The sequence below is a fragment of the Ranitomeya imitator genome, chromosome 6, assembly GCF_032444005.1.
Source record: "Ranitomeya imitator isolate aRanImi1 chromosome 6, aRanImi1.pri, whole genome shotgun sequence".
NCBI lineage: Eukaryota > Metazoa > Chordata > Amphibia > Anura > Dendrobatidae > Ranitomeya > Ranitomeya imitator.
Window position 1 is genome coordinate 74,715,221 of NC_091287.1, and position 26,465 is coordinate 74,741,685.

At 43.1% G+C, this 26,465-nt stretch overlaps 1 protein-coding gene across 1 annotated transcript in view; it reads left to right on the forward strand.

The window, feature by feature from the left end:
* The window catches only part of ACVR2B (activin A receptor type 2B), a 198,129-nt gene that overhangs the window by 151,136 nt on the left and 20,528 nt on the right, over nt 1–26,465 (forward strand). The window contains exons 4-6 of the mRNA XM_069729774.1: nt 7,026–7,180; nt 10,078–10,221; nt 25,633–25,776. Coding sequence (XP_069585875.1) covers nt 7,026–7,180; nt 10,078–10,221; nt 25,633–25,776 — 443 coding nt within the window. The remainder of the gene's footprint in view (nt 1–7,025; nt 7,181–10,077; nt 10,222–25,632; nt 25,777–26,465) is intronic.

Genomic DNA, 26,465 nt, shown 5'->3' on the forward strand with positions numbered 1-26,465 from the left:
AACAGAATGAACCTATGCACAGCAGGTCTTTTTGACATTACGGAGCATATATTCTTTTTAGTGTTGTTAAAGGGAAGGTGCCACCAGTTTTCTTGTATTTTGTTTTTTTTGTGAAATTAAGCTTAAAATAGTAATTAAAATGTATTAATGCAATGTTTGCACTGTTTGCAAACATTTCTATATTAAAAATATTATATATTTTTCTACAAATATACATATTTACCACTAGGGGGAGCATTTTCCGTTTTAGACCTCAGGCAGCTATAGTGAGATTTAGCAGCTCTGCCCCAGGGATATTAGACCACCCAAAAGGGGAGGGAAATGGTGATGTCAGCAGTTACTGCTCCAACAGTAAGAATGAAGAGCAGCATCACAGGGCAGCACCATTTTGTGTGACTGCCCTGTGACCTGCTGTCACCAGCAGTTACTGCATCAGAGTGACAGCTCGTATATGTGACAGCTCGTATATATATGCAGCATGTATGTAGCATGTACAGTGGGGCAAAAAAGTATTTAGTCAGTCAGCAATAGTGCAAGTTCCACCACTTAAAAAGATGAGAGGCGTCTGTAATTTACATCATAGGTAGACCTCAACTATGGGAGACAAACTGAGAAAAAAAAATCCATAAAATCACATTGTCTGTTTTTTTAACATTTTATTTGCATATTATGGTGGAAAATAAGTATTTGGTCAGAAACAAACAATCAAGATTTCTGGCTCTCACAGACCTGTAACTTCTTCTTTAAGAGTCTCCTCTTTCCTCCACTCATTACCTGTAGTAATGGCACCTGTTTAAACTTGTTATCAGTATAAAAAGACACCTGTGCACGCCCTCAAACAGTCTGACTCCAAACTCCACTATGGTGAAGACCAAAGAGCTGTCAAAGGACACCAGAAACAAAATTGTAGCCCTGCACCAGGCTGGGAAGACTGAATCTGCAATAGCCAACCAGCTTGGAGTGAAGAAATCAACAGTGGGAGCAATAATTAGAAAATGGAAGATATACAAGACCACTGATAATCTCCCTCGATCTGGGGCTCCACGCAAAATCCCACCCCGTGGGGTCAGAATGATCACAAGAACGGTGAGCAAAAATCCCAGAACCACGCGGGGGGACCTAGTGAATGAACTGCAGAGAGCTGGGACCAATGTAACAAGGCCTACCATAAACAACACACTACGCCACCATGGACTCAGATCCTGCAGTGCCAGACGTGTCCCACTGCTTAAGCCAGTACATGTCCGGGCCCGTCTGAAGTTTGCTAGAGAGCATTTGGATGATCCAGAGGAGTTTTGGGAGAATGTCCTATGGTCTGATGAAACCAAACTGGAACTGTTTGGTAGAAACACAACTTGTCGTGTTTGGAGGAAAAAGAATACTGAGTTGCATCCATCAAACACCATACCTACTGTAAAGCATGGTGGTGGAAACATCATGCTTTGGGGCTGTTTCTCTGCAAAGGGGCCAGGACGACTGATCCGGGTACATGAAAGAATGAATGGGGCCATGTATCGTGAGATTTTGAGTGCAAACCTCCTTCCATCAGCAAGGGCATTGAAGATGAAACGTGGCTGGGTCTTTCAACATGACAATGATCCAAAGCACACCGCCAGGGCAACGAAGGAGTGGCTTCGTAAGAAGCATTTCAAGGTCCTGGAGTGGCCTAGCCAGTCTCCAGATCTCAACCCTATAGAAAACCTTTGGAGGGAGTTGAAAGTCCGTGTTGCCAAGCGAAAAGCCAAAAACATCACTGCTCTAGAGGAGATCTGCATGGAGGAATGGGCCAACATACCAACAACAGTGCGTGGCAACCTTGTGAAGACTTACAGAAAACGTTTGACCTCTGTCATTGCCAACAAAGGATATATTACAAAGTATTGAGATGAAATTTTGTTTCTGACCAAATACTTATTTTCCACCATAATATGCAAATAAAATGTTAAAAAAACAGACAATGTGATTTTCTGGATTTTTTTTTCTCAGTTTGTCTCCCATAGTTGAGGTCTACCTATGATGTAAATTACAGACGCCTCTCATCTTTTTAAGTGGTGGAACTTGCATTATTGCTGACTGACTAAATACTTTTTTGCCCCACTGTATGTAGCACGTATGTATGGAGTATTTTTTTTTTTTCATTCAACAGATTAGCCGGATGATGGGACAGAGGCGTGCCCAGCTCACTGCTAATGCTGCTGCAATGTTACAGATCGGGTCCGAGCCGGTCTATTATCTCCTATGTCCATGGGGTGCCGTAATCTGACACTGATAGTGCCCTGCTACTGCTGCAAAACCAAGATGTCAGCCCCCAGTGCATTCTTTCTACTCATATAACACATGAAATCTGTTTTACATGCATTCAAATCTGGGTTATAACAGCATGTTATGCTACATTACATTGATTAATTAATGATCTACAAACGCGGTATCTTCCCTTTAAGCACTTTTTCTGGCGGATCACCCTTAAAACAAGACATTGTGTGCAATTACCCTAAAGCGTAAAAAAACAAACAAAAAAAACGAAAAACACAATTCCTTTGGAATCCTATTTTCTGGTTGTCTCAGGCCTTATGTTTAAGGGGATTATCGAAGACTTTAATATTAATAGCCTATCCTTAGGATAGGTCGTCAATGTCTGATCGAGCAGAGCACAACACCCTGCACTCTCACCGATCAGCTGTTCCCGGTGGTGGCGGCCAGAACTGCTCAGTTGCGGAGATGCACAGCTCAGTCAATGCAATAATGGCCTTGACCGGGTGCTGCACATCCGCCCTTAAGGTACCGTCACACTTAGCGACGCTGCAGCGATACCGACAACGATCCGGATCGCTGCAGCGTCGCTGTTTGGTCGCTGGAGAGCTGTCACACAGACCGCTCTCCAGCGACCAACGATGCCGGTAACCAGGGTAAACATCGGGTAACTAAGCACAGGGCCGCGCTTAGTAACCCGATGTTTACCCTGGTTACCATCCTAAAAGTAAAAAAAAACAAACACTACATACTTACCTACAGCCGTCTGTCCTCCAGCGCTGTGCTCTGCACTCCTCCTGTACTGTCTGTGTGAGCACAGCGGCCGGAAAGCAGAGCGCTGACGTCACCGCTCTGCTTTCCGGCTGACCGATGCTCACAGCCAGTACAGGAGGAGTGCAGAGCACAGCGCTGGAGGACAGACGGCTGTAGGTAAGTATGTAGTGTTTGTTTTTTTTACTTTTAGGATGGTAACCAGGGTAAACATCGGGTTACTAAGCGCGGCCCTGCGCTTAGTTACCCGATGTTTACCCTGGTTACCAGCGAAGACATCGCTGAATCGGTGTCACACACGCCGATTCAGCGATGTCTACGGGGAGTCCAGCGACCAAATAAAGTTCTGGACTTTCTTCCCCGACCAGCGACAGCACAGCAGGGGCCTGATCGCTGCTGCCTGTCACACTGGACGATATCGCTAGCGAGGACGCTGCAACGTCACGGATCGCTAGCGATATCGTCTAGTGTGACGGTACCTTTATTCAAAATAATAGGGGCAGATATTCCGTACGCGGCCGCAGCCACCATTGTGTTGACAGAGCTGTGCGGCTCTGCAGCTGAGCACTTCTGGCTGCTGCCACTGGGAACAGCCGATCGGTGAGAGTGCCGGGTGTTGTACCCCCTCAGACATTGATGACCTATTCTAAGGATAGGCCTTCAGTGTTAATATCATTGACAACCCCTTTAAGATCTCTGATTACTGTGAGTGACTAAGAACATTCCTGCTTAGACCCTGAGGCTTGTAAAGTCAACCTAGTCCCGACCCGAGTTGACAACTCTTTCCTTTCTGGAGCAATTGTCACAATGCATCAGGCCAGGTTTTGTTTCTGTAGCTCATCGATAATTGCCTGGACCACAGTAGATCCAGTCGTATTCACCTTGGACCTGTCCCAGTCTATGCTGCCCTTGAATGTGAACCGGGCTCTCCTCCTTTGACAACAACCAGAGATACTGAACATGTTGAGGAATTGTAACCTAGAGTAGGTTTATTAGTTGCAGGGTTTGTGTTTTTTTTTTAAATTAGAAAGTATTCAACCTCTAGAAATTGAAAACCCTTTTAGGAAAAGTTTTGGGCTCGTTACATAGTCTCTAGGCTCTTGATATTATAGAATACTACCAAAATTACAAATACGCCATTTATATCCAGATCCAACATTTTATAGTTTTTTTTTTCTGAGCTTGTGGAGCTGATAAAAGTGCTGCAGGTTTGTATTAATAACTGCAGGCAGCAAATGGCAAAGTGATCCGGGCAGGGAGCGGATCCAGGTGACGGGCGGTCGTGTCTTGTGGGGGCTCTCCTGCATATGTGTGAGAGAGCAGCACAATCTCCGCACATGTGTAATTCACTCTGTAACAAAAACTGTACTTTTCTTTCATCGCTTTTGGTTTAGGGTTTTTTTTTTCCTTTGTGTGCGATCTGTTGGAGCGAACAGATGGCACCTTGTCACCAAAGAAAAGCCATTCAATCAATAACTTTTCCATCCAGAATCAAAGAGGCTTTCATTCTACGTGGTGCTGGGAATAACTGCACATCAGCACTTCTCAGGCTGAGCCCATTCTCAAAGTGACCTCCAGCAAACAAAGGAAAGTGTCTCCCATTCAGACAAGTCATGTGTCATACCGGGCAACCTTTTACTGCGGCCATAAGGAGAGGTTTAGCAGATTGCAGAGCCATTGAAAGTAAGAGTCGGGCACCTGGTTGATTCCCCCCTGCCCTCCTTTTACTTGTGAAAGATCCATAGTGAAGTACTCAGGTGTTACTAGTTTAGAAAATGTTGAGAAATTCTCCCAACATTGTTCTTCGAGAGGTTCGGGGCATGTGGATTTGTGAACTAATGTGGGAACTAGTATGTATAAAAAAAAAAAATATTTGAAAAGAAATATCCAACCATGAGGTCCTGCAATAATCCCAAGGTAGCCTGGCCTAGAAGAGCTTCATCATGAGGCTCTGGAAAGCCCTCCTGGGATCTAGAGCCCCCATCTTGGGACTGTTGGAACCCTCAATAGCCGATGCTGCAGCAAAAGTAAGATATCCAGTGGGGATGAGGGTTAACTTAATATTTTGGCAATTACCCTTTAAGAACCTCTGTGTGTGGTAAAGTAACAGCGTCACTACAGGGGAAATTTGGGGAAAATTAAACCTGCTTATACCAGATATAGTCATACATTGACATACGCAGCGTCTTCATATTGGTGCTCTGCAAGTATGGAAATTGACACAGAATTGAAACCGCTACACTTGGGGTTGAATTTTGATTTGATTTCCACTCAAAGATCAAAATAAAACTTACACCCAAGGTTAAAAAATTTGTTACGTTGTAGTTGCGCTTTTTTTTTTTTTATTTGTTTATTTTTTTTAAAATATGCAGCTCTGGCAAAAATTAAGAGACCACCACATCAAACCCCTGTCATGGGCAGCCCAATCTCCAGACCTGAACCCCATTGAAAACCTCCGGAATGTAATCGAGAGGATGATGGATAGTCACAAGCCATCAAATAAAAAACTGTGACATGTTGTCAGTAATTTATAGAATAAAAGAACAATTTACATTTTACTCAAAAATATACCTATAAAGAGAAAAATCAGACAAACAGAACATTTTGCAGTGGTCTCTTAATTTTTGCCAGAGCTGTATATACAAGCAAATGACGAGTCAGCCCAGATGGGCGTCCCTGTAGGAACAGATGAGGTCTCTAAAGCTCTGTGGAATATGATGGCACTATAGAAGGACGTGGAATAAATATAATATACCCATATCTAGGCAGATTTGGCATTCAGGACTCTGGCACTGCCCGCTGGCAGCAGGGCTGTGGAGTCATTAAGCCAAACCTCCAACTCCTCAATTTCCATTACACTGACTCCACCAAAATGGGCCCCGACTTCTTCCACGACTCCGACTCCACAGCTCTGGCTGGCAGGAGTCATTGTGATAATTCGACTTTCCAGAAAAATATCAACATAAAGAAGTGGCAGCAAAAGAAAACATAACTTTTAAACTTTTTTTTTTCTTTTTTTTCCATAAACGTAGGCAGTTTGTTATAACCGTAAAGCCTTTTAACCTGGAATGTATAAAATGTCTGCCTGGTTTAATCTCCGTCTTTTCCACCCATAAAGGGATAAATGTAAGCGTTGTGGACAGCTGCTTCTCTCTCCGGGCTGAATCCTAAGTTGTGTTATACATAATATATGGGGTGTGTGGTGGTAGTATTATCCTCGCACATAAATGTCTGCTTTGTCAGAGCTTTTCACATGCATCCCCGCAAAGCTTTCCCTGGCTCTGTAAATCCAGTTCCCTTGGTTCACTCAGAATTCAACAAATGGCCGGTCCTTCCCTCCCCCTGGATAGCAGCAGTTTTGTGGCATCACGGTCCGGGTGAGCTTGGGGCGGTGGAGTGATTTACTCTCCAGACTCTCCATGGTGCAGGACTTGCATTGCATTGTTTTGGGCCTTTTGTATGTTTTAAAGGTCCCTTGTGCTGGGCTGATGCCAGAGACCCAATGCAGACTAAAATAAATCAGGGAAGCAGAAATATTTAAGACCCAGCACACGCATTCCCTGGGGAAGGTCCGCTGTCCGGTGCTGCAGATCGCAGCAGTGCCAGGCCCAGTAATCCGCCAGCCCTACTACATTAGGACATTACTAGAATTTTATCAGCGTATATAATAGAAATGATAAAGATGGGTTATTTTTTAAGTCGCCGGTGTTACATTTAGTTTATTAAAGGGCATTGCCCACTTTTACCAGTTTGCAGCTGCTCCCCGACAGATGGTAGAGCGATGTCAGCAAGGTCTGGATGGGAGATGCTCTGGAATCCTGCCGGGCAGGTGAAGATGCTGTTTAAGACCTATTATTATTATATAGGGCTAATAATAACCTGGATTAATGCGTGGTGGGATATTGTTCAGCCCAATCCTTGGATTGATGGTACTATGAAGCCACATGTACTGCCGCTTTTTAGCATTTCTTAATTTTAATTACATTTTTATCCCTGATTTTCAGAAACCTTTGATCCGAAGACTCAGCAGTCGGCTTCAGTGCTGAACATCCTGGTGTATTCCCTACTTCCTATTGTTGTTCTGTCTATAGCCATACTCCTGGCTTTCTGGATGTACCGCCATCGGAAGCCTCCCTATGGTCATGTTGACCTTAACGAGGTGAGTCTGACCCTCTCGAAGCTTGGGAAGACCACTCGGTGTCACCGGCATTACGGTCTGAACTTCTCTCTTTTGACAGTAAGAAATTGAAGGCAATAGATATCCACAACTCTTCTGGATAATCCAAAGGGGAATAATGGGGCCACATCTAGTGATGAGTTTGACATAAAGCTCTTTTATTTTATTTAAAAAAAAAAAAATTCCACGTAGACGTTTATCAGTGACCTATGAATGTCCTCTGCCGACTTGGGATTTATGCGCTGTCTTTCCGTAACACTAGAAGAGTGACCTGGTCATGGAACACGCCACAAGATTCATACATTAACATATTCACGCCGCATCATTGGAATATTCATATTTTTGTGTGGGCCATGCAGGGAGAGTAACAAACTAAAGCAAACGATAACTGCCTGGTCACTGCTTTTATCCTGCAGCGTTAAAACTATGGGCTCTAATGAGTGTTACTTACTCTTATCTCCCAAAATTACTCCCTTTCTTTATTAAAGGAGCAGTCTCATAAGAAACTATTAGTTTGCATCTCATGGAGGCCCCTCATGCTCTTTGGGACCCCCTCTGTAGATGCGTCGGGAGAGGTCGGTAAACACCGGCTCTCACTCTGGTTGACGCCATAGATTGGTATGGTAACTGTAATATTTCTTTTCTCCTGTAGTAGATAACTATAGCTAGCCTAAGCTTAACGCTCAAAAACAGCTGAACCTCTGGGATTTATGAAGTCAAACTCTTGAATAGAACTTTTACATGGCTGACTTGAATACAGAAAGCAGTTTTTATTGGGACACAGCCTCTTATAGAGAACCTGTCAACCATTTTAGCATGCTAAATTTGCCGCATCCCATAATAGAGGCTGCAGAACTGAATACAATTGTTGTTTTGGGTTTTTTTTGTACTTCTCATCTCCATTGTGGAGATATTAGCTTGTAAAGTTTAGTTTGAGGGGGCGTGACCAGTTGTCCCTCTCCAGGGGGCGTTTACTTTTTCTCCTGCATGACATTAACCAATCATAAGCAGCAGACAGCGTGCATGAGGAAGAAAGAACATGCCCCCCAAAGCAGGTCACAACAGCCTTTATCTGTCTAAGATGTACTGACACTCAAACCCCACTCTCTCCTCCATGATCTAATGTGTAGAAAAGAGCAGAGCTACTTGTCATTATAAAGACTTCTAGCAGCTTATATCTCAAGATTCTGCTGCACCACCCTCCTCCCCCAACACTAACTGCTGTGCTAACAGCTGATGAAGGTGTTTGTAATGACACGCAGCTTTGTTATACTCTACTGCTTATCACAGAGAAGAGTACACCTGTCTGTCATTACATGTCTCACACTGAAGGGTGGGGGGGGGTTCTCCTTTTATGATTGTTCAACTTCATGCAGAGAAAATTGTAAATGGAAGTGCAGATGTCTGCAGTAAGGAGATTGGAGTAGTGGCCAGATATGCATTGAGGAGGAACAGAGGCTTGGGTCACTGTTTCAGTGAAATTAAGGGGTCCCAGTGGTGCTGCCCCTAGTGATCACACATTTTTAGCCTATCCTGTGGATAATCAGACTGCCGAAAGAATCGGAGCAAGATCGGAACACTGTGCGCAGACTGGCCTGCGACCCAATCGTGACGGCTGCATATATGAGGCTGTCACACTTGGGTGGGGAGAGCCGCCAGCCAGTCCGAGCACAGAGCCACTTTTTGTGGCCAAAAAAATTCTGTGAACCTTTCCAACTAATTGTTTTACATCTATCTACGCTCTCCTGTGTTTCCTGTAAAGCCAGATCTGTCAGTTAAGGAAGAAAATGGCGGAGATTGATGGAAAACAAGTAGGTCGCCAATTGACCAGTACGGTTTCACGCACTGACCACCTATGCTTGGTTTGAACAGTCATTTTGTGCTGACCCTCCCTTCTAATAAAGGTGTCCTAATGATGTCTTCCTCAATTACCAACTTATTTATTTTAATTTTTTTGCCCCATTTAATATTACCGTGAAATCTGTCACCAATCCAAGCTGAACTGGTAAAACCTTTTGGTGAAAATTAACTTGAGCGCAATAAGGAGAAGTCTTGAAACCTTAATTGTGTCAAGTAATCTTTTAGTTTATGGTTCCTTTAAAACTCCATGTAATAACGTTATTGATTTCCATTCACCTAGATATATGCTAATACGTTGGGTATCCGGTAGTGCGATCTTATTTAGTAACCGCCAGACTTTAACCACAAGCAACTTTGGATCAATACAAGATTTTTATTTTCTTGTGCGTGTGCCATGTACTTGACGTTAAACGTAATTTAAGAGCGCATTTTCTGAAAGTGCTACACGACTGTTTTTGAGTAAATGGATCACAATTACTATGCCTTTAATTCCAAAGTGCTAATTGACTATAAAATGTTACAAGGTTTTATATCGGGAGCTTTATAGCCTTGCTGCGGCAGAAGGCTGTGCGGAGAAGTGCTTCATCAAACGGGCATCTCCATAACCGACGTGAGTTGCAGAGGCCATCGCTGCTTTTGTAAACCTGCCAAAATAATGAAGCGGGCGTGCGTGGTCTTTTACTGTACAAGCGCCATTCTGTTTATTAGTGTCCATAGTAACACCGCTCCGAAAAAAAAAAAAACATTTTTCATTCAAAAGGCTCTTGTCCTAATCAGTCACATTCCCGAGCAGACGTCTTCAGGCTCAGAAATATATACAGATATTTTTTTTATTTTATTTTGCACACGTACGGCCTAATGAAGATTTTGTGGCATTGGCGCAGATCACGGTAGATGGGCATAAAGGTTATTGCAGCCCAATAGCTAATTAGTTACTTATTCTCCTCCACGAGGCAGAGGTTATTTGGAACTGTGTAAGGCTCATAAAAGATCAATGGTGTGTTTCTCTATCTACCTAGGATCCCGGCCCACCTCCACCATCTCCATTAGTTGGACTGAAGCCCCTGCAGTTGCTGGAAATCAAGGCGCGGGGACGCTTTGGCTGCGTCTGGAAGGCACGACTGATAAACGAATATGTAGCCGTGAAAATCTTTCCTGTTCAGGTAAGATTAACTTTTTTTTTTTATATTTTGTGGAGCGCCCTTAATGAGGTCTAATACTGGTGCATGGGCAAGAAAATAAAGCGCTCACTGTAAGGGAAGAGTCAGACGAGGATCGCAACGCAATGCTTGGACTGGCCGGTGGCTCTCCTGACCCGAGCATGACCACTGCATAGAAATAAATGTACCAGTAAAGTTACTAAAGAAGGACGTCTGGTGCCCAGGGTCCTGGATTTCTCCGGGTCGGGGGAGCTGCCGGCCAGTCCGAGCATTGCGTTGCGATCCTAGTCCACGTTATACTGCCTTCTTGACTCTTCCCTAAAGAGGAACTGTTTTGCTCTTATTTTATTGTACCGTTCCCAATTATATTCCAATTTTTTTTATTTAATTTTTTTTTCAATCTGCCAAATTGATCCAAAGATATTGGCCTTTCTATCCTTTTTATTTAGGGTACCAAAACACTTTATTTTTTTATTCCACCAGGGGAACGTTGCTCACAGCATTCCCTTCTTATTGCTGTGCATAAGCATCTGAGCAAAACCCCCTTGGTGAAGACCATAAAAAGTAGCACTAAATATAAAAAAGGCCCATATCTGGAGCAGTGGAAATAAATTAAGAGCAAAAACTGCTCACTTTACCCCTTTGACAGGTCCTTTCCTTCTCCTGACTTGTCTATTTTAGTGAATCATTTTCTTTTTTCATCTGAATACCATTATTCAGGAGAATCTTTTCTTGGACATTCGATGTAAAACTGTTCCACTATTATTTCTCCTGGAAAGTTTTGAATAAATGAACAAGTGGGTGTAACCAGCTGGAGGTGTGTCTGAGCATGCTCAATCAGTGCTCTTAGTGGAGGGACACACCCATTTGAGAGGGGGATTTGGCAGTTTTTGTTTGCTATTTTTCCCACATGTTAGGAGGAGAAACAAGAGGAAGGAAGAATGCAGAATTCTAAGGAAAGATGTTCCAAAGTGATTTTATAGAAAATGCAAGAAGCTTATAAAAACAAACATGTCAGAAAATATTTAGATCTGTTTCGAATATTTTTAATGTAAACAAGCATCATTAACTTGCTATATAGTAATTCATTTTATGTTTTGGGCAGAAAATCTGTCTGTACAGCCACTCTTGTGGTCACAACTTGTGGCAATAGAGTACATAGTGTGTGGCAAATGTGTTTGACTCTTACCAATCCTATAACGTACATACAGGTATGCATAAAGCCATACGTACATAGATATACGTATATATGTATAGATAGATGGACGCACACACGCATACATACTTACTATAGAAATATACAGAAGATACTTTTTATTGAAGATGATAGTAGTACTAGTGCACCAAAATAGCACCATGTCAGATCTATTCTGACCTATGGATACATTACATACCTAAGTTTCCATGAATATACTGGATTTGTACCTTCATTGTATGAAGATGGCCTCTGGACAGGATTAGACGCCCCTAAGCCTCCCCCCTTACTCGCATACCTACCCCTTACCCCACCTCTTCCCCATAAGCCTCCCTCCCCCATACCCACCCCTTACTCCTCCCCAATAACTTACCCCTCCCCATAATCACCCCTTACCCCTCCCTCATACCCACCCCTTAAACACCCCACCCCCATACCCACCTTTTACTCCTCCCCCATACCCACACACTTACCTCTCCCACCCCGTAACCACACGCTTACCCCCTCTCCCCCCATACTTACCCCTCCCACCCCCATACCCACCCCTTACTCCTCCCCCATACCCACCCCTTACTCCTTCCCCATACCCACCACTTACTCCTCCTCCATACCCACCCCTTACTCCTCCCCCATACCCACCCCTTACTCCCTCTCCCCCCATACCCACACTTAACCCTCCCACCCCATACCCACCCCTTACTCCTCCCACCCCCATTACCCACACTTAATCCTCCCCCATACCCACCCCTTACTCCTCCCCCATACCCACCCCTTACTCCTCCCCCATACCCACCCCTTACTCCTCCCCCATACCCACCCCTTACTCCTCCCCCATACCCACCCCTTACTCCTCCCCCCATACCCACCCCTTACTCCCCCCCCCATACCCACCCCTTACTCCCTCTCCCCCCCATACCCACCCCTTACTCCCTTTCCCCCCATACCCACACTTAACCCTCCCACCCCCATACCCACCCCTTACTCCCTCTCCCCCCATACCCACACTTAACCCTCCCACCCCCATACCCACCCCTTACTCCTCCCCCATATCCACACATCTCTCCCACCCCCATAACCACACATTTACCCCCTCCCCCCATACTTACCCCTCCCACCCGCATACCCACCACTTTTTCCTCCCCATACCCACACACTTATCCCTCCCACCCCCATACCCACCCCTCCCACCCCCATACCCACCCCTTACTCCTCCCCCTTACCCACCCCTTACTCCTCCCCCATACCCACCCCTTACTCCTCCCCCATACCCACCCCTTACCCCTCCCCCATACCCACACACTTACCCCTCCCACCCCCATACCCACCCCTTACTCCTCCACCCCCATACCCACCCCTTACTCCTCCCCCATACCCACCCCTTACCCCTCCCCCATACCCACACACTTACCCCTCCCACCCCCATACCCACCCCTTACTCCTCCACCCCCATACCCACCCCTTACTCCTCCCCCATACCCACCCCTTACCCCTCCCCCATACCCACACACTTACCCCTCCCACCCCCATACTCACACACACTTACTACCTCTCCCACCCAACAATTCCCCGTCTCACCCCTCCTTCCTTCAGAAAACAAGCAGGATTTTTAGTGGGCATAAAGTAGATCCTGCTATAAACATACAATGATTTACTGCAGATTTATAATTACATGTAAACAATATAAATTACAGCAGGTCTTCACCTACTAAGCAGTGTTTTGGGGGAATTTTCCTTTAAGCGCACACATGCGATGCAGGCTGAGAGTGGGGTCCAGTGTTTATAGAGGTAGATTGCACACATGTTTCTTCTCAGTCACACCAGGGACAGATGGTAGAGCTGCTTTATGTCCGGCCTCGTCTGGTGATTTGTTTCCATCTGATTCCTTGTGTTTCTCATATCGCACTTCATGGATACCTTGGCTGTGTTCACTCCGGGCAGTGTAGTCGGAGCGTGGTCCATTGCTCTAGACTGGCTGATAATTGAGATCCAGCGATCCTATGCGCACAGAACCATGGTATTAAAGATTGTGATCAGTGCATTGATGGAGTGTGGTTGGACGGTGCGCAAACACTTAAAGGGAAACTGTCAGCAGGTTTTTGCTATGTAATCTGAGGACAGCACGAGGTACCGTAGATTTTTTTTTTTGCGAATGATGACCGTTGTAAAGGTCTGCAGCATTATGAAATGCAATATAGTTCTTGTGATTAGCTATGTCTCTTACCCCATGTGCAGGGCATTGCAGTATTGGTAGCCATGGTTACAACCACTCATTGTGACTGTTAGTTGTTGTAAATATGGATATCTAAGCTACTGCAATGCCCTGCACATGGGGTAAGAGACATAGCTAATCACAAGAACTATACTGTATTTATAATTGGAGATATTGTTATTACACCCACTACATATTGGGATAGCATCTTGGAGATGGGAATATGAGTGTAATCCCTGGATAACTCCGGTAGCAAGCCTGCAGTCCGGCGGATTTCCATTCTTTCTTTCTTTAGGACAGATGTATTCTATGGATATCTGATATTCAGTGTTGTTGTGTTTTTTTCCTTCTTTTTCATTAGCACATAGAGTACCTTCTTATTGATTGTCTGCGATCTAGTTCCTGAAGCACACAGCCAGGGTACAATTGCAGAAAGGAGTTTGGTGTTCGCTGGGAAAGTAGCTTGGTAACTTCACAGCGAGAAGTCTGCTTTTCCTAATTGCTAGATGCTTACATTCTGTACTCCTGGTGATCTGAACATTAATCTGCGTGACACTGCAATCCCCAGGCCTTCCTTAATTTTATTTTCATTACCAAGCCACTGTACTTTGCGCTCCAGAGACTTTCTTTTCAACCATTGTGTGGAGAAGGCAAAAAAATAGACCCTGTGGAAGAAACGTACACTCAAGGGTCAGCCTCGGATAAGAATCCCCAGCCTATGAGCATTGTGTTCAGGATGTGAAAACTACTTATCGCTATGGAATAAACGCGTGATCGGGGTTTTCTTGGGGTAGCTCTGCGACTACAGAGATTTGAAGGAATACACGGTGTTCCAAATTATTATGCAAATGATATTTTTCTCGGATTTTCCTAAATGGTCGGTGCAAATGACAGTCTAATAAAAGTCATCACCCGTTAGATTATACATCGAATGTTATTGAAGAAACCTCCCAATGATAACAGTATAATCTCCAAAATGAATAAAAACTCAAAATGCACTGTTCCAAATTATTAGGCACAGAAGAATTTCTATACATTTGATATGTTTTAAAGAACTGAAAATGCTCATTTGTGGAATTTGCAGAATTAGGAGGTCACATTCACTGAACAAAAAAGATATTTAACTTCAAAACATCCTAACAGGCCAAGTTACATTACATAGGACCCTTCTTTGATATCATCTTCACAATTCTTGCATCCATTGATCTTGTGAGTTTTTGGAGAGTTTCTGCTTGTATTTCTTTGCATGAAGTCAGAATAGCCTCCCAGAGCTGCTGTTTTGATGTGAATGGCCTCCCACCCTCATAGATCTTTTGCTTGATGATACTCCAAAGGTTCTCTATAGGGTTGAGGTCAGGTGAAGATGGTGGCCACACCATGAGTTTATCTACTTTTATGCCCATAGCAGCCAATGACTCAGAGGTATTCTTTGCAGCATGAGATGGTACATTGTCATTGTCACGTATGAAGATGATTTTGCTCCTGAAGGCACGTTTCTGCTTTTTAGACCATGGAAGAAAGTTGTCAGTCAGAAACTCTAAATACTTTGCAGAGGTCATTTTCATACCTTCAGGAACCTTAAAGCATCCTACCAGCTGTTTCCCCATGATTCCGGCCCAAAATGTGACTCCACCTCCTTGCTGACGTCGCAGCCTTGTTGGGACATGGTGGCCATCCACCAACCATCCACTACTCCATCCATCTGGACTATCCAGGGTTGCTTGAAACTCATCAGTAAACAAGACTATTTGGAAATTAGTGCTCATGTATGTCTGGGCCCACTTTAACCATTTCTGCTTGTAAGGGTGGCTGAATATTCGGTTTATGCACCACCGAATACGTTGGTGGCGTAGTGGTGTGCGCATGTCGCAGTGATGAATCCACTGCGCGCACGTGAAGAAGCAGCGCGCGATCTGCGCTCTTACCCCCTGTCATCGGTGGGGGCGGCCATCTTCCTGGGGCCGCGTGTGCGCAGATGGAGTGCTCTGCTGCACGGGGCTTCAGGAAAATGGCCGCGGGATGCCGCGCGTGCGCAGAAGAGATCGCGGCGGCCATTTTCCCAAAGCCGAGATGCAAACCAACGGAAAGCTGGGGAAGAAAAGAGCGATGTCACCACGCCCACCTGACCAGACCAGCCTGATTGACAGGCGAAAACGGCGACTTTGGTAATGTATTTCGCAGCATAGGTGGGGAATCAGGGTACACTACATACACTATTGTAACGCACAGCGCAGGCCCTATTTAACAGTATTTATATCTCAATCTGAAAAAACGGGGTGACCGGTTCCCTTTAATGCTTTCCAGCAGCAGAGAGATCCTTTTTAGTTCCCATATTACTTGAAACCTGTGGCCTGCTTAATAATGTAGAACATAATCTTTAAGTAGTTTTCCTTTAATTAGAATCACCTGGAAAACTAATTATCACGTGTTTAAGATTGATTTCAGTGATCCATTGAGCCCTGAGACACAATACCATCCATGAGTTTATTTGAAAAACAAAACCATTAAATCTTTGACACTTAAATCCAATTTGCATAATAATTTGGAACACCGTGTAGTAGCCTGGGAATTGCCGGATAAAGTATTTTGCAATTTTATAAGTCAAAGATCATTTTGTGAACAGTAGCAGCCATCTGCAGACCGGACATAACTGCAAGAGAAGTATGCTGCCTTCCAGGTGCGATGATCAAGGATGTGACCGATAGGATACCAAAGCTCTTCAACTCCAAGGACGTCCACCCATTTCTTCTGATACATGTTGGCACCAATGACACGGCAAGGAAGGACCTACCGACAATCTGCAAAGACTTTGAAGAGTTGGGGAAGAAAGTAAAGAAACTGGATGCACAGGTAGTTTTTTCTTCTATCCTTCCAGTAGACGGGCATGGCACCAGGAGATGGAACAGGATCCTTGATGCAAACAACTGGCTAAGACGATGGTGCAGACAACAAGGATTCGGATTCCTGGACCACGGTGTGAATTACTTGTACGATGGACTCCTCGCCAGAGACGGACTACACCTCAACAAACCTGGGAAACACACATTCGCCAGAAGACTCGCTACACTCATCAGGAGGGCGTTAAACTAGAAGAAGAGGGGACGGGAAGAAAAACATTAGACTTGAACAAAGAAGATCCAGGAAAACATACTCAGAAGGGAGGTAAGAACATTTCTAAAACAATCCACAGCGAGGAGATTGGAACAAAACAAAATCCTCTAAACTGCATGCTCGCAAACGCCAGAAGCCTGACAAACAAGATGGAAGAACTAGAAGCAGAAATATCTACAGGTAACTTTGACATAGTGGGAATAACCGAGACATGGTTAGATGAAAGCTATGACTGGGCAGTTAACTTACAGGGTTACAGTCTGTTTAGAAAGGATCGTAAAAATCGGAGAGGAGGAGGGGTTTGTCTCTATGTAAAGTCTTGTCTAAAGTCCACTTTAAGGGAGGATACTAGCGAAGGAAATGAGGATGTCGAGTCCATATGGGTCGAAATTCATGGAGGGAAAAATGGTAACAAAATTCTCATTGAGGTCTGTTACAAACCCCCAAATATAACAGAAACCATGGAAAGTCTACTTCTAAAGCAGATAGATGAAGCTGCAACCCATAATGAGGTCCTGGTTATGGGGGACTTTAACTACCCGGATATTAACTGGGAAACAGAAACCTGTGAAACCCATAAAGGCAACAGGTTTCTGCTAATAACCAAGAAAAATTATCTTTCACAATTGGTGCAGAATCCAACCAGAGGAGCAGCACTTTTAGACCTAATACTATCTAATAGACCTGACAGAATAACAAATCTGCAGGTGGTCGGGCATCTAGGAAATAGCGACCACAATATTGTACAGTTTCACCTGTCTTTCACTAGGGGGACTTGTCAGGGAGTCACAAAAACACTGAACTTTAGGAAGGCAAAGTTTGACCAGCTTAGAGATGCCCTTAATCTGGTAGACTGGGACAATATCCTCAGAAATAAGAATACAGATAATAAATGGGAAATGTTTAAGAACATCCTAAATAGGCAGTGTAAGCGGTTTATACCTTGTGGGAATAAAAGGACTAGAAATAGGAAAAACCCAATGTGGCTAAACAAAGAAGTAAGACAGGCACTTAACAGTAAAAAGAAAGCATTTGCACTACTAAAGCAGGATGGCACCATTCAAGCTCTAAAAAACTATAGGGAGAAAAATACTTTATCTAAAAAACTAATTAAAGCTGCCAAAAAGGAAACAGAGAAGCACATTGCTAAGGAGAGTAAAACTAATCCCAAACTGTTCTTCAACTATATCAATAGTAAAAGAATAAAAACTGAAAATGTAGGCCCCTTAAAAAATAGTGAGGAAAGAATGGTTGTAGATGACGAGGAAAAAGCTAACATATTAAACACCTTCTTCTCCACGGTATTCACGGTGGAAAATGAAATGCTAGGTGAAATCCCAAGAAACAATGAAAACCCTATATTAAGGGTCACCAATCTAACCCAAAAAGAGGTGCGAAACCGGCTAAATAAGATTAAAATAGATAAATCTCCGGGTCCGGATGGCATACACCCACAAGTACTAAGAGAACTAAGTAATGTAATAGATAAACCATTATTTCTTATTTTTAGGGACTCTATAGCGACAGGGTCTGTTCCGCAGGACTGGCGCATAGCAAATGTGGTGCCAATATTCAAAAAGGGCTCTAAAAGTGAACCTGGAAATTATAGGCCAGTAAGTCTTACCTCTATTGTTGGTAAAATATTTGAAGGGTTTCTGAGGGATGTTATTCTGGATTATCTCAATGAGAATAACTGTTTAACTCCATATCAGCATGGGTTTATGAGAAATCGCTCCTGTCAAACCAATCTAATCAGTTTTTATGAAGAGGTAAGCTATAGGCTGGACCACGGTGAGTCATTGGACGTGGTATATCTCGATTTTTCCAAAGCGTTTGATACCGTGCCGCACAAGAGGTTGGTACACAACATGAGAATGCTTGGTCTGGGGGAAAATGTGTGTAAATGGGTTAGTAACTGGCTTAGTGATAGAAAGCAGAGGGTGGTTATAAATGGTATAGTCTCTAACTGGGTCGATGTGACCAGTGGGGTACCGCAGGGGTCAGTATTGGGACCTGTTCTCTTCAACATATTCATTAATGATCTGGTAGAAGGTTTACACAGTAAAATATCGATATTTGCAGATGATACAAAACTATGTAAAGCAGTTAATACAAGAGAAGATAGTATTCTGCTACAGATGGATCTGGATAAGTTAAAAACTTGGGCTGAAAGGTGGCAGATGAGGTTTAACAATGATAAATGTAAGGTTATACACATGGGAAGAAGGAATCAATATCACCATTACACACTGAATGGGAAACCACTGGGTAAATCTGACAGGGAGAAGGACTTGGGGATCCTAGTTAATGATAAACTTACCTGGAGCAGCCAGTGCCAGGCAGCAGCTGCCAAGGCAAACAGGATCATGGGGTGCATTAAAAGAGGTCTGGATACACATGATGAGAGCATTATACTGCCTCTGTACAAATCCCTAGTTAGACCGCACATGGAGTACGGTGTCTAGTTTTGGGCACCGGTGCTCAGGAAGGATATAATGGAACTAGAGAGAGTACAAAGGAGGGCAACAAAATTAATAAAGGGGATGGGAGAACTACAATACCCAGATAGATTAGCGAAATTAGGATTATTTAGTCTAGAAAAAAGACGACTGAGGGGCGATCTAATAACCGTATATAAGGGGACAATACAAATATCTCGCTGAGCATCTGTTTATACCAAGGAAGGTGACGGGCACAAGGGGGCATTCTTTGCGTCTGGAGGAGAGAAGGTTTTTCCACCAACATAGAAGAGAATTCTTTACTGTTAGGGCAGTGAGAATCTGGAATTGCTTGCCTGAGGAGGTGGTGATGGCGAACTCAGTCGAGGGGTTCAAGAGAGGCCTGGATGTCTTCCTGGAGCAGAACAATATTGTATCATACAATTATTAGGTTCTGTAGAAGGACCTAGATCTGGGGATTTATTATGATGGAATATAGGCTGAACTGGATGGACAAATGTCTTTTTTCGGCCTTACTAACTATGTTACTATGTTAATTGATAATTTATTCAGCTCTCCAGAGGATTTTTTTTAAAATTTTCCTACATTAGATAAACGATTGCATATAAGAATCTTTGCAGCAAATGTTCGTCTCCCACACTCTTGTAAAAAAAATAAAAAATAAACGAGGGTAGGCAGATTGTATCCTGCTCAGATCTCTCCTGCTTATAAATGTATCTTTCATAATTAAAGGAGATCTCCACCTTTTGTAAGGACAATTCTTTTTTTAATTCTATATCATCTGTGTGGCACTGACTATTGCTGACTGCAGAATGAGTTAACGGAGGAACAGTCAGTGAGCTTGGTCTTTGCACAGATTTGGCCACAGACCACATCAGGGTTGGGAAACAAAGGACTCTGTTAAAGCCAAATTTTTTAATAAAACTGAACGGCAAAAGTGGTGATCTGCCTCCAATACATGCATATAAATGAAAAAAAGACAAACAAAAATGTCCACAAAGGGGAGAATGGCTATTAGAAATATGTGCTAAATGCATGAATGCATTTACAAAAAAAATGTTACACCTACACCTTACCCTGCTGTGGTTTGATTAGCATGATTCTGATGTGAGACGACTTGTGAGGGTGCCGACGTATTATGGAGAGGCATGTATCTGGATTAAACCATCCATGTGATATATATATATATATATATATATATATATATATATATATATATATATATATATATATATATATATATATATATATATATATATATATATATATATATATATATAAAAATCTGCAGTTTGCTAGATTTCTATTAAACATTACAGCAACAAGATTTGCTCCATTATCCAATTCTTTTTCAAATTGGGCCAGACTTTGCCTTCTCTCTCTCTCTCTCTTTCCGTCTGTCTTTTTGCCTCCCCTCTCTTTGCATCCCCTCTCTTTGCCTCCCCTCTTTGCCTCCCCTCTTTGCCTCCCCTCTCCTTGCCTCCCCTCTCTTTGCCTCCCCTCTCCTTGCCTCCCCTCTCTTTGCCTCCCCTCTCCTTGCCTCCCCTCTCTTTGCCTCCCCTCTCCTTGCCTCTCCTCTCCTCTCTCTGGCTCCTTTATCTTCGCCTCCACCTCCCCTCTCTTCTCTCTTTGCCTCCCCTCTCTTCTCTTTGCCTCCCCTCTCCCCTCTCTTCTCTCTTTGCCTCCCCTCTCCTCTTTGCCTCCCCCCTTTGCCTCCCCTCTCCTCTGTTTCCCCTCTCTCTTCGCCTCCACCTCTCCTCTCTCTTCGCCTCTGCCTCCCCTCTCTCTTTGCCTCCCCCCCTCTCTTCGCCTATTTGCAGATTGGCTCCAGACCACATCTGTTGCAGATTCCCAGTGTGTGAACCTACCTTTAGGCCTGCTTAAGCTTATGCATGATGATGTAATTGAGGGTTGATTCACTGTCCATGTATGTGCCACAATTTCTAAACCGCCCGTGGGTCTCTAATACTTATTCAAGGCTGCTAAGATTGGGTCAGGAGACCCACAACTAGTCCAAAAACTGTGATCCATCCATAGACCCGTGAATCTGGCCTTAATTACATTATCGTGCATAAGATTTATTTTTGCACAAACAGGAGAGATGATCAATAAGGTATTTATCGGCTATTTCAGAAATGCCCTCTAGCCACAAATGATTGGCTTTTAATGAGTTCTTTATTTCTTGCTAGGCCTTTAGGGCTTATTAATGTGTCAGAGCCTGGGCTGATACAATTTTTGAAAACTTAAAAACTGAGGATACATTAATTTTAAGGATTACATGTCTCAGTATTCGTGTGTGTGTTCATTGAAATTGTACACAGTGGATTTACTGACCGTAGTTTTATATTTATTGCAAAACTGTAACGATTTTTATTTATTTTTTTACGGTTCCAGAATTAAGGCCATATATTTTGATCTCTCATCTCAATGTTCTTATGGCAGGTTAGAGTCAATATGAGGAGTATGATGGGATCCTAAGAAACATACGATGAGGTTAAATTTATGGGCAGTACTGGCGAACATTTGGTTATTTCCGTGATGCTGTCCCTTTAATGCAAATTTGGCACATTATTATGTCGGGGCGCAGCTAGGTAATGGTCATTTACATGGACAGAGCCGTTTTGTATAAATGACATTATTACCCAAGAATGTGAAAGGCATTCGGGATACGCTAATTTGAAGAAAAATCATTTGCTTTTCCGCGTTCATTACCATTAAAATCTCAGCTGAGCGTCTCCTGTTCACGGTATTGTGTGCGCTAAACACTGTACAGACTAAGCCCTGGCCCGCTCTTGGCTTCTCACCAGAAGAAACACAGGAGGTGAAAGCTGGCAGTGCCCTGTAAATCAGGGAGCCGAGCTTTCTTTGTACACCGCTCTGTGCCGAGGGCTCATTCACATTCCAAACATGGAAGTTCACTGTTGATCGCCTTTTGTAAAGTTCTCCAGTTTGGAGTTAAATAAAATAACCGCAATGGAAATTTGGGTAGGAATCTAATTTTGTTCACTCTCTTAAAGGCTCTGTTCCCCTCCCCCCCTCCCCCCCCCCAAAAAAAGAGACACAAGAACAATTATGGAAAAGTGTACAAACTCTATTTTTGTAGCTGGATAAAGGCTTGATTGGGTTTATGCTCATTAAGTCAAGATTGTGTTCTAATGCTGAAAATATTTTGAAAGGTCGGAATGTAGAGAGTTGTGTGTGAAGCGCGACGCTGTTTAGAGAGGAAGCGGGTATTTTTGCTGCCTTTTCGTTTAGTGACTTTTTCTTTTCCTTTACACTATGCCTTTAAATAATTTCTGGGCTATAAATGATGACGATTGGGCTCTGATTTAGAAAACTTGTCGTGTAATTGGGGCTAAAAATAATTTTTGGATTTTATTAAAATTTTCTTATGGTTTGACAGCAGAGTTTGTAACGTTAATCAGTCTTTTTCTGTGCTCCTCTCAGCTGATTTCTGACCTTGTCAAAGGTAAATGTGCGGGGAAACAAAGAGCTGCAAAATAATGCACTATGTTTTTCACCAAGTATAGTTTTAGCACCAAATACTTGCAATCGGGTAACAAAAAATGTTCCCAAAGGTGGATAATCCTGTGATCCCCTGTTTAGGACCATTATCTTTTACACATATGGTCTGGGGTGTCGTTGCTAAGACCCTATATATATATATATATATATACAGTGGGGCAAAAAAGTATTTAGTCAGTCAGCAATAGTGCAAGTTCCACCACTTAAAAAGATGAGAGGCGTCTGTAATTTACATCATAGGTAGACCTCAACTATGGGAGACAAACTGAGAAAAAAAAATCCAGAAAATCACATTGTCTGTTTTTTAACATTTTATTTGCATATTATGGTGGAAAATAAGTATTTGGTCAGAAACAAAATTTCATCTCAATACTTTGTAATATATCCTTTGTTGGCAATGACAGATGTCAAACGTTTTCTGTAAGTCTTCACAAGGTTGCCACACACTGTTGTTGGTATGTTGGCCCATTCCTCCATGCAGATCTCCTCTAGAGCAGTGATGTTTTTGGCTTTTCGCTTGGCAACACGGACTTTCAACTCCCTCCAAAGGTTTTCTATAGGGTTGAGATCTGGAGACTGGCTAGGCCACACCAGGACCTTGAAATGCTTCTTACGAAGCCACTCCTTCATTGCCCTGGTGGTGTGCTTTGGATCATTGTCATGTTGAAAGACCCAGCCACGTTTCATCTTCAATGCCCTTGCTGATGGAAGGAGGTTTGCACTCAAAATCTCACGATACATGGCCCCATTCATTCTTTCATATACCCGGATCAGTCGTCCTGGCCCCTTTGCAGAGAAACAGCCCCAAAGCATGATGTTTCCACCACCATGCTTTACAGTAGGTATGGTGTTTAATGGATGCAACTCAGTATTCTTTTCCTGCAAACACGACAAGTTGTGTTTCTACCAAACAGTTCCAGTTTGGTTTCATCAGACCATAGGACATTCTCCCAAAACTCCTCTGGATCATCCAAATGCTCTCTAGCAAACTTCAGACGGGCCCGGACATGTACTGGCTTAAGCAGTGGGACACGTCTGGCACTGCAGGATCTGAGTCCATGGTGGCGTAGTGTGTTACTTATGGTAGGCCTTGTTACATTGGTCCCAGCTCTCTGCAGTTCATTCACTAGGTCCCCCCGCGTGGTTCTGGGATTTTTGCTCACCGTTCTTGTGATCATTCTGACCCCACGGGGTGGGATTTTGCGTGGAGCCCCAGATCGAGGGAGATTATCAGTGGTCTTGTATGTCTTCCATTTTCTAATTATTGCTCCCACTGTTGATTTCTTCACTCCAAGCTGGTTGGCTATTGCAGATTCAGTCTTCCCAGCCTGGTGCAGGGCTACAATTTTGTTTCTGGTGTCCTTTGACAGCTCTTTGGTCTTCACCATAGTGGAGTTTGGAGTCAGACTGTTTGAGGGTTTGCACAGGTGTCTTTTTATACTGATAACAAGTTTAAACAGATGCCATTACTACAGGTAATGAGTGGAGGAAAGAGGAGACTCTTAAAGAAGAAGTTACAGGTCTGTGAGAGCCAGAAATCTTGATTGTTTGTTTCTGACCAAATACTTATTTTCCACCATAATATGCAAATAAATTGTTAAAAAAAACAGACAATTTGATTTTCTGGATTTTTTTTTCTCAGTTTGTCTCCCATAGTTGAGGTCTACCTATGATGTAAATTACAGACGCCTCTCATCTTTTTAAGTGGTGGAACTTGCACTATTGCTGACTGACTAAATACTTTTTTGCCCCACTGTATATATATATATATATATATATATATATATATATATATATATATATAATTTTTTTTTTGGGGGGGGAGGAGGTAATAAGAAAAGCTTAATAAAACGATATCTTCATTCAATCTGATGTCTTATTTAATAAAAATCCACATTTGTCTTATGTGTATAAATGAGCTGTTAAGATCTATGGTGGGCCGGACATAAATCATCCTGAGAATCTGCCTTCAGGGCTCATTTTAAATGAAATGGGACGTTGCAAGTGTGAGACAGGTAACGACTGACAGTCTGTTCTCCTAATCACACACCGCTCTATAGTGAGATCAGAACTAACACAGTACAGCAGAAGTGAACTTTGTCTCATTACAAACCTTTGCAGCAGCACTTGTCCCTCTTACTGCTGTCAACACTGCTGCAGAGCTGTGCCAGATTATAACTAACACAGGACAGCAGAGTTAAATTTTGTCTTATTGCAAACACAACAAGCACATTTGCTGCTGTACATTATCATTGGCAGACTTTAACCTAATGTGTATTGGGACAAGTGATAAACGAACGTGCTCTGATAAGGTGTTGTACGAGCACACTCTGGTGCTAACCGAGTGATTTCAGCGTACTCGAAAAATGTTAGTCTCTGCTCCAGCATTTCTCTCAGCTGTCTGACAGTCGCAACATATGTAGGGTTTTCTTGCTTGTTAGGTAATCCCTGCATGTGGTGCTGCTGTTGGAACAGCCACGAGACATGCAGCCGCGGGGACTCAAACATATTTTTCGAGCACCTCAGTCACTCGGTTAGCACACGAGCATGCTCGGATGAGACCTTATCCTAGCACATTCGTTCATCACTAATGGGGACCTTTACACCAATGCTAGGTGTAAGCCAGGAGACTCGTGTAGAATGTGTGAATGGTGGAGCAGGAAAGGCAACCTCTTCTTTGGCCATTTAGATCTATAACATGACTCAAAAACGTATTTATCACCTTCTTTATCGTACAAACCGTATTTTACTAAATTAAAAAAACAACTCCAAAATGTTCTGAGTGCTCCATAATGCAGTATTGTAATCTTACATAATACATTTGATTGTTTTAAGGCCGTAGGTAAGCTGGAGCTGTGCAAATGTTTAATGTCTTTGACGTCATTTACTAAATTGTGACTCTCATGTGTACTTAGGACAAGCAGTCTTGGCAGAGCGAGAGAGAGATTTTCAACACCCCTGGAATGAAACATGAAAACCTCTTGCACTTCATTGCGGCTGAGAAGAGAGGAACAAACCTGGAGATGGAGCTGTGGCTGATCACGGCTTTCCACGAGAAGGTGGGCTCATCTTCTAGAAGCCTTAGGCCTCCAAGGCACTTATGTCACGTGGTAGTTGGTATTTGATTGCTCTCCTGTCTTTGATTTCTAACGCATCCTCTTTGACTTCCTCCAATGTGTTGGATTAGGGGATATTCACAATCTGCATTTTTTTAACCCTTTTTTTATTTGTGACCTTTCTCACCCATTCAAATGAATACATAATAAATCGAGTAAAAATGCGCGTAACGTCTGCTTTGGTCACAATGTTTTAAGTGCAGAAAAAAAATACTGCAAAAATGCAGCGTACAAATATACCCTTACCTATCCAGCACTTATATCGTTATAAGTCCAAACTTTTGCTAGGCAATTAATTATGGAGATTTATTGGTTAACCATGATAAATAACCATATTTCCAAGCTGGAACGACCTCTACCAGTTCTCTCACTGCTTATATCATTATACAGACCTGTTGCCAGTTATCCTTTAAGAAGTCTTCTGTGCCCAGCATAAAAAATGAGCCACGTGCCAATCTGATGATAAAGTTGTGTTTCACAAATACTTGTTGAACAGGTTCTTATTGCCTTTTTTTCTTGTTTTATCATCTCTTAATAATCAGTTAAATTGCTTCAAGGGAACCGGTCATGTAAAACAGTGCAGTGCCGGCATTGAAAGCCCCACTGCCTGGAGGAAATTAAGTATTCCCCCT